The sequence below is a fragment of the Geospiza fortis genome, unplaced genomic scaffold, assembly GCF_000277835.1.
Source record: "Geospiza fortis unplaced genomic scaffold, GeoFor_1.0 scaffold5, whole genome shotgun sequence".
NCBI lineage: Eukaryota > Metazoa > Chordata > Aves > Passeriformes > Thraupidae > Geospiza > Geospiza fortis.
Window position 1 is genome coordinate 651,656 of NW_005054421.1, and position 12,579 is coordinate 664,234.

At 43.6% G+C, this 12,579-nt stretch overlaps 1 protein-coding gene across 1 annotated transcript in view; it reads right to left on the reverse strand.

The window, feature by feature from the left end:
- The window catches only part of TEDC1 (tubulin epsilon and delta complex 1), a 71,785-nt gene that overhangs the window by 21,545 nt on the left and 37,661 nt on the right, over positions 1-12,579 (reverse strand). Inside the window, exon 6 of the mRNA XM_005426703.2 lies at positions 3,120-3,205. Coding sequence (XP_005426760.1) covers positions 3,120-3,205 — 86 coding nt within the window. The remainder of the gene's footprint in view (positions 1-3,119; positions 3,206-12,579) is intronic.

Below are 12,579 nucleotides of genomic sequence, written 5' to 3' on the forward strand. Positions count from 1 at the left end.
CTAATTCATAGCTAGGAATTCACTGCTGCCATCTCAATCTACAGTTGCTCCACAATTTCAGAGTTATTTTAAGAGAGAACCCCCTCAATTCACTATAACATATTTCCAAGTTAACAGAAAACTTATGTTGCTAACCTAGCTTATTTTAGAAAGCACTGCACAGTCAGCTACTCTGCACTGCACTAAAGCATAAAGTAACACTCCTGAGATGGAGGTGATCAGCACTGAAGCAGCTCTAGATAAGCCTCCCTCTCAAATTCTGGGCTTGGATGCACTTCTAGGGCTTTTGGTAACAAAGTGATGACCAGGGAGGTACATGCTCACACTGCCCAGGAGAGCCCCCCCTGCTCTAACACCCACAGGGTCACTTGTGCCCATGGAAAACTCCACGAGCTGAGAAACATCCAGGGATCCCTGCTCCAGACTGGTCAGCAGCTGACAGCTCTGCTTGACCATGACCATCTAGCTGGTTTGATAATTAACTGTGCAATTGCCTTCCAAGGTAGCAACTGCTATTTCAAATACTCAAGGGGGAAAAAAAACCCAGAAAAAAAAACCCAAAAGCATTTAAACAAAACATTCAGAGCCCATCTATACACTCTGGTGCACAGACTGTGCAGAAACACACATTTTTCAAGCCTGAATAGCACAGCATAACTAAAGGACATAGGCCTCGCTCACAGAATATTAAATATTTATTTCCATACTGTTATCAAGAAGACATTCAATAGGAGAGGTCATAATCTCTTTTAAGGACATAATTTGCATCCAAAATTATCTTTAGCAATTGAAGAAGTCATTTAGAAACACTGGCAGGAAATTCAGCAGCTGAGCAGCGTGGTCTATACAGGAGCAAGGAAAAGCCAAGTGCATCATTACTGCACAGCAGCAGCACTGCTGGAGGAGATGTCAGAGAGCCAAAGTCACCCATGTCACACTGCTCAAGGCAAGCACCGTGTCACAAACCATAACCACAAGTCCCAGGGATAGAAGAGTGCTGACTGTAATGCTGACATACAGGTGAGGCACTTGAAGTTAAATACAGACAAACAGGAGGGAAAGTCCCAGATGAGAGCAGCAACAAACATCAAAAGCTCAAATGTATGGCCTACAAGGACACATAAAGACATCAAAACTTTAGCTTAGCCTAGAAACAGGGACTGGGAAGGCAGTGACATGCTAACAACCGACACTTATATAAAAGATTGCTATAAGGAGGATGGGAAATTTTATTTTTTTCTCCTCTTTCTCTCTTTTCTCAGAAGGTAGGTTAAAAACTGGCTTAATTCAGAGCAAGAGATTCTTAGACTCATGCAAGAAAAAGCTTCATAAAACAGCTAAGAATGGCACAGGACACCCTGCAAATCTCCTTTCTAGGCAAGCACTGGGAATTGGCACAAAGCAGCACCATGGCCCAGCTCCTGAGAACACAGACATGGCAAGGACATGGACGGGATAACAAAGTGCAAAGAGATAAAGCAAAGGGCTTTGGGGTTTGGGGCTCTTCTGTGTATGCCTTATTTTGTAATTGAATAAGTGACAGAATTGTAAAGTAACTTTAACATTCAACAATGTTCTCAGGCACGTGGTGGGATTTTTGGGCTGTCTTTGTGCAGGGCCAGGAGCTGGACTCAGTGGTCCTTGTGGATCCCTTCCAGCTGAGGATATTCTGTGAATACTGCAGTCATGCCATGCTCTGTGGTGCTCCTGCCCACCAGCAGCAGGCAGAGCTGGCAGCAGCTGAGCAGGAACCACCCCATCCATCAGAGCAGCAAAGCAAAACACAAGTTTGGTACAAAGAGAAAACTTCTGTCTTTCCTAAGCACATCTCATCCCCATACATCCCACTGCATACAGGAACAACCACCATCAGCAGAGAAACAAAAGAAAAAGGCAAATTCACCATCCAGCACACTGAGTAGTTTAAAAAGATGCTGCTGGTCAGTTTTCAAGTGTTTCTTTAGAACTTAACTCCAGGAAGCAGGCTAACACTCTTCAACACATCAAAGGCAAATGTTCTGGTGGATACACAGAAATAATTGCAGTTATATTTTATCTCCTGGGAGTCAGGCCTGTGCTAATGTTGATGCTTTCCAAAAAACCCTAAGATGGTAAACATGTAAAGCAAAAACCATTACAGAACTAATGGAAATTGGAAGTACTCTTCAAGACAGGTGAGGCAATTTCACATTGCCCTTTGCCTTGCTTTTAGCATAGAAAAAGGCACATGGGCAATTAGCAGTCAGCTCAACTGATTCCCAAAATTCTGTAAGCTCATAGAGCTAATGTGGTGTGCTAAAGAATTATTTCAGCAACACTGAATGGGCAAAAGGGGTAGAGAGAAGTGAGATGGATGGCATCGTTTGCACTCACTTGAGAAATCCTAAGATGCACAGAGAAAGGGTTATTGATTTTCTTATGATCATTCAACACAGTTCAAGGGGAAATCAGCAATGTCAACACACTATTTGGCTGGGGAAAAATGAAGTTGTTTTCAATATCAGCTGCCTGCAAATTTAGTTGTTCTCAAGACTGCAATAAAGCTTAGAGGCCCTCTTCTGAAAAGCCATTTAATTTTACAAAACTGTGCAACTGCTATGTTTAAAAACTATTAAAAAACGTGAAGATCCGACCTTTTCATTTGTGTTAACTATATGAAATTGTCATTCTGCCCTGCAAATCCTCAACTTAGCTGGGTGAGTCCCACTGAAGAAAACAGGAATGAAAGAGAACTGTGCAGTTTACTTCCTCAGATCCTGGCTGGAGGTCAGGTGCTGCCACAGTGACAAGCTGACCCTCCCAGATATCCCAAACCCAGGCTGTCCCCTGATAACAATGCAAGGGGGTAAAACAGAACTATAAGTCTATAAAACTTTTCTTAACATCTATACATGATATTTGTCTGTTAATTGTGAGAGTCAATCATCACATTACTCATCTATCACAGAACTATGAAAACATTCCTTACTTTACCAAGACTTTATTTTCCTTTCTCTCAAGTGCAGTTGAACAGATGGTTTGCAACATCTAATTTTGTGGGACTTAAGGGCCTTTGGGAGTAGCCAGCTATGTTAAAGTCAAGAAAGATGCACCCCTCAAAATCAGTTTGATTTGTTACCATCCACTGCCAGTAAACTGGTTCCAGTTGCTTCCATTCCAGAAAGGCTTCCAGCTGCGTGGTCTCAGACTCCAGGAGCTGCAACAGCTACAGGAGAGGAGACAAAAGAGAGGAAATCAGGTAACCTTGGCCACTTGAGAACTGCATGAAATGTGTGCTTAGCCTGAAAAAGATATAAAAAAGAGTGTGGGTGCTACGTGGGACAACACTGGGTGGCTTTACAAGAACATTTTAAAAACAGATGGGGAAAGGTGAAGTAAAACACTTCTCCCAGTAGCACTGATTTATCCCTCACCCCAAATGTACCAACTTCATCAGCTTTTCCACACATAAATGTGAGCTTCCTATTGTTTTGAGGGAACAAAGAGACACAGTTCTGATAGACATGCTTAGTGAATGACCAGCTTCAAAACTTCTACACTTCTTGACCACCAAAATAAGCTGTTTCTCCAAAAGTATTTTTACCTGTCCATCCCTTCACTCTGAAACAGCATGGAAGAACTCCCTGTAAAATGTTATATATTTCATAAACTGCATCATCTGTTGCATGAGGAATCCCTCCCTTTGTCTGAGAGCACTCAAAGGAGAGATGCTGCATTATAGGTACACAAATTATGATTTTTTCACAAATATATGCATGATACACATGTATGCACACACATATATGGTGAAAGAGACGTTCCAAGACTAAATATTTACGTATCAGTAAAAAAAACCTCTTGTACAGAATGGTAAGGTGAACAAATTTGCTATAAATCAGAGCTCACCAGCTTTAACAATTTTGGTGCTGACCATACTTTTGAAATGAACAATTTTAACACCAATCTGACACCAAGGGCAACTTCTTAAGATGACCACAAAGAGTGTAGAGCTTTGAGGAGAATGATAAAGACCAGACCAGTACCAGCTAAATCCATTTTATGGATTACATTTTATACAGACAACTATCTTCTACTAGCTTTGTTTGCTTTAGTTACTTAGTACATAACATAATTTAAGTAAGTGCAAAGCATGAGTTGAGTTTGCAATTTTATTATGCAGATATTACTTGAAGATAAAGGAACCAAAGAAAGGAAACCACTTTGCAAGAGTAACTGCTGGAAATTGTATGCAGTTTGCCCTAAAACACTGCTGGATCCAAAATACAATTATTACACATTTGCTCACACACCAGACACTTGGCATTACGCTTAATGATTCTGCCAGTTTCAAGCTCAGCTGGGATATAAAAGGTGGAAGAATGGCTTTCTGTCTCCTTTTTTCTTTTCTCCTTTTTTTTTCATAGGTACATCTACAGCACAAATGGCTTACATTATGGAATCTGAGGCTTGCAAGAAAACCCAGCCAAAAAGTTGATTAAATATTCAGGCAAAGTTACTTGACTTTAAAGTAGCTCTGTAATGTGGTCACGAGCTGTGTGTGATTGCAGTATGAATACTCTTACTGCAGCTAAAGAGGGCTGAAGGTTGGGATGGGGAGTTTTTCATTCTGAGCCTTCAAAAAAAGAGCGATCTTAATAAAAACACAGTCATCATCTTTATTCTCACCAGAATGTTAGAAGCACCATATGCCACTTGCTTTCACAGCACAACTGAAAGGATATGGTTCTGAAACTTCACCAAACCTCTACAGGATCTGCTGCAGTTAACTGACCTTAACAACAATCAAAGCTTCCTGAGCAGTCTCATAATCTCAAACCCTTTGGGATCTTTTGTATTTGGGTGCTGTGGTTGCCTTTTTTTTTTCTTTAAACTACTTCATTGGTTATACAAAACTTGAGCAGCTTGTGTGAAAGCTTTCACCTGACTCACCCACTTACAGCAAGCTCACCTTTCACTCAGGTATTAACACCCTCAGAAACAGCAGGCCAGCAACTGTGTGCTGGAAAGCTTCAGCCATAAATCAGTAATGGGATGACTCCAGCAGTCCTTGAAGGACAGTTTCCAGCAGAGCTGCAATGCACCGTGGCAGCCTCAGGCAGGCCTGCAATAGCCAACATTTGAGTTTCCACCCTGAGGGACTTTAGGCACTGCTCCTGAATGCCAATATCCTCTGCCATCCTTTTTTTACAGGCCTTGCAAGGCTTTGATGTTATTGCAGCATGGAGAATAAAGCAGAACGCAATAAAAAAATAATGTATTACAAATATCCTTGAGATACCTTAGCAAAAATCATAAAAACAAACAAATGTTCAAGGTTGGGAAGGGACAATGAATTGTATGTCCATGTGCCCTGAATTTGGTCACAAAGACGTGGTCCACATGCCCCAGGGGTGACAGGTTTTCACTCAGACGTGCCTACCCTCAGGAATGAACATTTTTGTCAGGCAGCTTCCTTCCCCCAGCCTCATCCTTTGCAAGAGCTTCTCACAAGCATTTTGTGTTCTTTAACAAACTCTGCCTTTTGAGACTTCGAGGCCACAATTGTGCACGTTTTCTTAGGTCACACATCCCAGAGCTGGCATTTCAGAAACCAAAGCCCAAATCGTGCCTCTGCATCCCCCCCAAACACAGCACCACTTCTTGTTCATATACCCCCCCAAACACAGCACCACTTCTTGTTCATATACCCCCCCAAACACAGCACCACTTCTTGTTCATATACCCCCCCAAACACAGCACCACTTCTTGTTCATGTACCCCCCAAACACAGCACCTGTTCATATTCCCCCCCAAACACAGCACCACTTCTTGTTCATGTACCCCCCAAACACAGCACCACTTCTTGTTCATATACCCCCCCAAACACAGCACCACTTCTTGTTCATGTACCCCCCAAACACAGCACCACTTCTTGTTCATTTACTACCAACAGGAGTTCACATGCCATGAGCAGTTCCACCTCTGATGCTACACCAACCTCTCAAAACATAAAACAAATTCCCAAGCTGTAACTAAAGCTGCCAGCCCATTTTCAGTGAACTGAGGACCCGATGTCACACCTCCTAATGAAATTTAAAGACTGAAGCCTGTAGAAGAGCATCAATTTTGTTTCATGAAAAAAAGTGAAGCTGTGAGTCAAAAAAGTGCCTCATGTGGGTATCTAAGTGATGCTTAAGGATAATGCCTGAAAATTGTGTTTCCCTGTACACAAAATTAAGACAACCCAACCCATTTCCTTCATTCTTCTGGAGGAAGTTATTGCTCTAAAATATTTACATTGACTGAAAAAGTAACAACAAATTCAAATTGCTAATCTCTGTGGAGAGGCAATTCTATAATGAATGCTGAGAGCAAAAGCTTTGCAGGAACAACTTCTTTGAGCCTTTGTAAAGAAACCACCCCTGGTGCAAGCAACAGCTTTGCTACAGAGGGTGAACTGTGCCTAGCTGAGCTGGCTCAGAGCAGGCTGCCAGGAAACCCCAGTGTGGTGCAGAAGGATGCTAACTCTGTGAAGAGCATGCCTTGCTTCCTCCAGCACATGGCTGTGACCTCCAAAGGCAAACATCCAGCCCTCAGCACAGATCACAGACCTCAGGAAACAGGGGGAGCTTCAGCAGCAGAAGGTGACAAGATGGCCAGGGTGGTTTCGGACACTTCCCTGAAAATGTTCAAAAGCCATCTGCACCCAGGCCTCTAATGTGGTCCCTCCTTGAACAGGGAGGTTGGACTAGGTGGCCTCCAGAGGTCCTTTCCAACCCTGCCCATCCTGTGATACTCAACAAGAGGCCAAAGCTGAATCTTCCTCAGCACCCCCAAGTGTAATTCGTATGTTGTTTAAACATATTTGCAATTACTTTTTCTGTAGAGATATTAATCTCTTTCATATTATTTACCACCATATTAGAAAAATCATTAGTGCCTGTAGACTGTTATGGAAATCAATATTTAATAAATTTGCAGCATAATGCACCCTTTTCACAGGCTCAGTTCCAGAGAGCTCCCCGCAACAAGTATTTAATCTCCGATGCCCACAGCTCATAATTCAACATCCATAGCACCAGCAAAACTATTTTTAATCAAAAATTGCTCTGCCTAAATGTTCAGAAAATCATTTTATTGTTAGACAGACAAAAAAAATGGTTTTTCAGCAATAAATTCTGTTTCTTGGCTCAGAGACAGAACACTGCTAATTCATCACTGTTCATATATGTCTGTAGACAGAAAACTTGCACTGGACTCCTGAGCCCTGCAAACCTCACCCAAATGCCAGCATCTCTGGAGAATTACTCAAGGCTTGAGTCGGGGTTGGCTTAGCAGGAAAGCTTGTATGGGGAAGCTACCTAGACTATTCAATAATTGTTTAATAGGGAATGGCTTTATTCAATGTGCAGTTGGGTAATCTGAATTCCAGTTCTGAATATCTCACAAGCACAGGAGAGAAGCTAAGTGGAGAAGTCCATTCCCCCAAAAAAAATGCAAAGAAAAAGGGTAAATATTCATGGAAGTTATACCATTTATGGTACCAGAAATAAACCAAAACTAGGATTAAGGCTTCAGAGACCCAACCAAGCATCAGATGAAACAAAAAGAATTCCACACATCTCCTCTACCAATACAAAACTACCTTAACTGAAAAAACCTGCAAACCTTGACAAATTAGAGCCTCTTAGCAGGCAGGTTTTCAGGTTTAAATTTGGTTTAAAATTACACACACAACACAAACTGAACTTTGGCATGGCTAAGTTTCACCAAAGAAACTGAGCAAATCTCAGTATCACAACCATCTCAGGCTGGGACAAACAAACAACACTGTAGGTGGACACACTCAGTGTCCAAGTTTCAGCTCCACACTGATTTTTCCAGATGCAAAGCTGGTTTAAGACATTGCCACATATCCCTTGAAGGCTAAAACAAAAATAAATAGGCCTGAAAACTAGAAAGTCACGCTAGAGTAGTGTGAAATACAAGCAGCTGAAGAGCACAAACCCACAGAACAACAAGCAGCCTCTAGGCACAAGGCAAATAAAGACCTTCTCTAATTTCTCTGCCTGTGAAATACCATTGTAAGCCAAGACAGAGCAGGAGGAGCACTGCAGCCCAACCACCACGAGGCAGTGGATCTGAAAGGCTCTTGGAGGATAGAAGTGGATGAGAAGCAGGACTTCAATCTTTTGCAGAAGACACAATACATAAAATACAAAACACAGCAGTTTTGGGTGCCTGAGTATAATTCCAGATGCCTGGATATGTGCAAAATCCCTGACACCTAAACCAAAATATGGGACCTTTCCAGCCACCAACACCAGTTTCACATCACCACAGCTCAAACTCCAGTTAAGCTATCTCAGAAAGCAGGAAATCAAACCACTAGTTAAAAACTTAAACAGCAAAGACCATCATTATAAAATGTAACTGCTATTTGTGGAGGGATTCAGAAAACAGCTGTTTAAAATGCAACTGAGAGAAAATGATATTTAAAACAAACAGAATGAGGCATTTGGCAGATAAAAATTGCATTACAGCTTTCACGTTGATAGGCAGTGAACTGGGATGTATTAATGACATTCATTGGCAGAGGAACGGGTCAATGAAGGGACCACTTGGCATTTTCCCCATGGAAACGTATTAAAATGTGGGAAAAATACCAGGAAAAAGAAGCCTGAAGTTTTACACTTCAACAGCCAAGATCAATAATGTAAGAATGAAAAAGGTACATATTTTCTTCCCTAAAGGTACAAATGGCTTTGGGTGCCTAACCTGGCATCCCTGAAAAGCCAAATTTTCAGGCAGTACCAAGTACCTGTAGCTCAGTTAAAGCACATCCAGTAGATACCAAAAATCACAATTTACTTTAGAGAAATCTCAGCTAGAGGATTTCAAAGAAAAGCATCAAATTGTATCACAGTACTGCCTGACAGCTGTTATTATTGTACTGCCAACCAAAACCCCCATGCAGCTGATGTCAAAAAAAGACCATTTTTCTTCTGCTTTTATTCAGACTGTTTCTGTACACAGAACAAAGCATTATCTATCCACACTCATTTTTTTCCTTTCCTCCTCCCCATATACTTGCCCATTTCCCAGTATTTTTAACAGGCCACAGACAATTAATTTAAAAACGTGTTCAATATGTGGATTAGTCTAAGATTGCCACTTGATATGAGTACAGTTTCTCCCAGCCTAGCTCTTTGACAAGCCATCATAGACTGTTTGTGCATGCAGGTATTTTCACACATTTTAAAATGTGTTACTGACTAGAGAAACTACTAATTTAAAGTCTGCTAGAGTTCCTCATGTCAATTAATTTCTCTTGCTAGTCTCTTTCATACTCCTTTAAATTAAGCAACAAACTTTAAAAAGAACCACAAATCCAAATCTCTCGCAAAACATGAGTAACAGCTGATTTTATAACTCTATTTCCTTGGCTATTTAAAAAAACAAAAATACCTGCCAGGAGAACTGAGTTAACATTATGGGCCAATTGCACAGGAAGTTTAATTTTACAAGGCTGTAAAAACAGCTCTACCAGTCTCCTCACAATCTGAGCTGCATTCTCACATGCAGAAAAGCAGCACAGTTCAGTTCAGTTTTCCAGCAACAGTTCAGCTGTGGCCAGAGCCATTACAATATGTGAATTTAACTGTGGTCTGCTTCTTCAATGAGCAGTGAGGCTGGAGAGAGGAGTGGTCCTGTCCTCCTTGACTCTCTGCATGGGTTAAGTGTATTTTTGATTCAGAGGTGGATGCAGGCACAAGGCTCCAGTTAGGGATCACAAGATCATCACAGTTCTGGGGCACTTCAGGATCAGCCCTCATCAATAGCTGTGCTTTGGCACAAAAGGAGAGTGGGAAGCTTCTTTTCTGTCAGAAGCTTATAACTCATTTCTCTTTGGCATGAAAACAACAACAGGGTAGCTCTGCCCTTTCTAGTGACTACTGTGAGCTTCAAGGCACAATTCAAGAGATGAGTCAGGAGTTTTAAAGCTCCTCACCCAGACTTTTTTCCCCGATATTGAATTTGCTCCTTCAGGGTCCAATACCCCAGATAAGATCCACTAGGCTGCACCAGCAAGATCCCTTCTGACTCCATCACCAAAAACTATCAGCAAGTAAGGCACTCTCACTCTGAGCCTCCTCTGCCAGGAAGGCAAGAGGCAGCACAGCATGACCAGGGGATGTGGATGTGTATATAGGACACTCCTCTCACCACAGCAGCTTCAGCTGCTCATGGCAGCCCCATCTTCACCTTACAGGCATCAGGGATGATGCTGCTCCAGCCTTTGCTGTAGCACTGTGGGACCACAGTGCCTGCCTGTCCTCCCTGTGCTGACCCAAAGCATTCCCTGTGCTGGACAGCTTGCTCGCCCCACTGGGTTTGCCAGCACATCCACCAGGAAAAGAAAAAAAAATGAATGAAAAAAAGTGATGACAAAATACCTCAGCCTTGTCTCTCCAGCTTATTAATTCCAGCTGCATTGTCTCAGGTGGAATTACATTCTAGTATATCACTGTCATTGTCACTGTCACAGCATTCAAATTATGTTAAGTATGGCATAAAACAAGCAAAAGCACAGAAGCAGCAGTGAAGCTCAGTACCATTCCATCAGTTCTGCTGCTGGCAATCACAACCACGTGTTCACACCAGTGTAGTGTGGATATCCTGTGCTTCATGTGCTTCAGAGACACCTTCCTTTCCTGTGGTGGAGGAGTCTAACATATTGCTGCTACATAGTCCAGCAATTTATGGAGTCTGTGATAAACCACTGCATCATTTTTCAAGGTCCAAGAACTCTATAAGCTTGGTCAGTAAAATGTGCTAAGCAATAACTCATCCCCAAAAAAATGGTGATGGCAGCTACAGAACTGCAGCTCTATTAACTCCTTTCTTTTTGTATGGATAAGTTTAGCTGAAAGCAATATTAGTGACAAATTGCAGTCTGGGGATATTTTCAGATCAAGGTAATAATGCTATGAGGTAGAATGATTTGCTTTAGTGTTGCTATATAATGCTGCCAGTTCCCTCCAACTGGACACTAACTGTAGCCAGAGGCCACCTTGCTTAAAAAAATATCTAAAGAAATATTTTAGCACTAAACCTGTCTGGAGTAATAAAAAAAAAAAACCACCAAAAAAAAACCAGAGCATCCTTCCCAAGAAGGGGCAGTGGGAAAGTGAAGTTGGGTAAAAAGTTCAACAACTAAGTGATTCATGGCTGATGATAAGCTAGAGCCTGGGAGCTGAGGGAGCTGGTTCCATGCCAGCACTGCTCAACCACACAAGTGGGAAGCAACCTCTGGAGGTCTCTAATCCAATCTGCTGCTCAAAGCAAGGGGCTCAGGGCTCTGCCCAGCAAGTCCAGAACACCATCAGCACAGATGTCACCCCTTCTCCAGGATCTGGTTCCAGAGTTTGATCAATTCACAGCAATTTTCTCATGTTCCAACTTGTGCCTGCTGCCTCTTCTCCTGTCCCAGTGCACCTCTAGAAGGGCTTGCTCCATGCTCCAGCTCTGACCACCTCAGAGAGCTTACTGGATTTGCTCCTGGTCCTTGTGCTAGGACAGGGACACCGAGCACTCAGGCTGGCAGGATTCCTGCCTTGCCCTGCCAGGGATGGGCAGAGGGGCAGGATGGGCAGAGGGGCAGGATTCCTGCCTTGCCCTGCCAGGGATGGACAGAGGGGCAGGATTCCTGCCTTGCCCTGCCAGGGATGGGCAGAGGGGCAGGATTCCTGCCTTGCCCTGCCAGGGATGGGCAGAGGGGCAGGATGAGTAGAGGGGTAGGATTCCTGCCTTGCCCTCACAGGGATGGGCAGAGGGGAAGGATTCCTGCCTTGCCCTGCCAGGGATGGGCAGAGGGGCAGGATTCCTGCCTTGCCCTGCTAGGGATGGGCAGAGGGACAGAATTCCTGCCTTGCCCTGCCAGGGATGGGCAGAGGGGCAGGATGGGCACAGGGGCAGGATTCCTGCCTTGCCCTCACAGAGTTGGGCAGAGGGGCAGGATTCCTGCCTTGCCCTGCCAGGGATGGACAGAGGGACAGAATTCCTGCATTGCCCTGCCAGGGATGGGCACAGGGGCAGGATTCCTGCCTTGCCCTCCCAGCATTCCAGCTGGCAGTGCTCAGGATACAGCCACTGCTGACTCCTGGGCAACCCTCTGCCCCCCTGAGCCCCCAGCTATTGGTAAAGGGTACTGGACCACCAGCTGAGCCCAGAGGGACCCCACGAACAGCCAGACATTAATTTGAGCTCAGTGGCCCAAACAATTTCCCACTACTCCCTTATGGCCCCCCCTGTAACCAATTTGGCCACTAGGATGTCGAGATTTTCCTTCAGTGCTACACAAACACAGGCTCATTCTCTGTGCCTCCTGCCTTCCTCAAAGCTCCTTAATGACCTGTCCCTGCCTCCTCCTGGGATGGGACACTCCACACTCCTTTGAAAGAGAACCAGCAGCAGGATCTGAGGCACTGCAGAGGTGGAAAGTGCCTGTCCCAGAGCAGGTGGAACTGAACCAGCTGGGAACAGCAGGCATCAGAGGAGCAGAAACCATCTGATGCCACAGCCAGCTGCAGGGAAAGA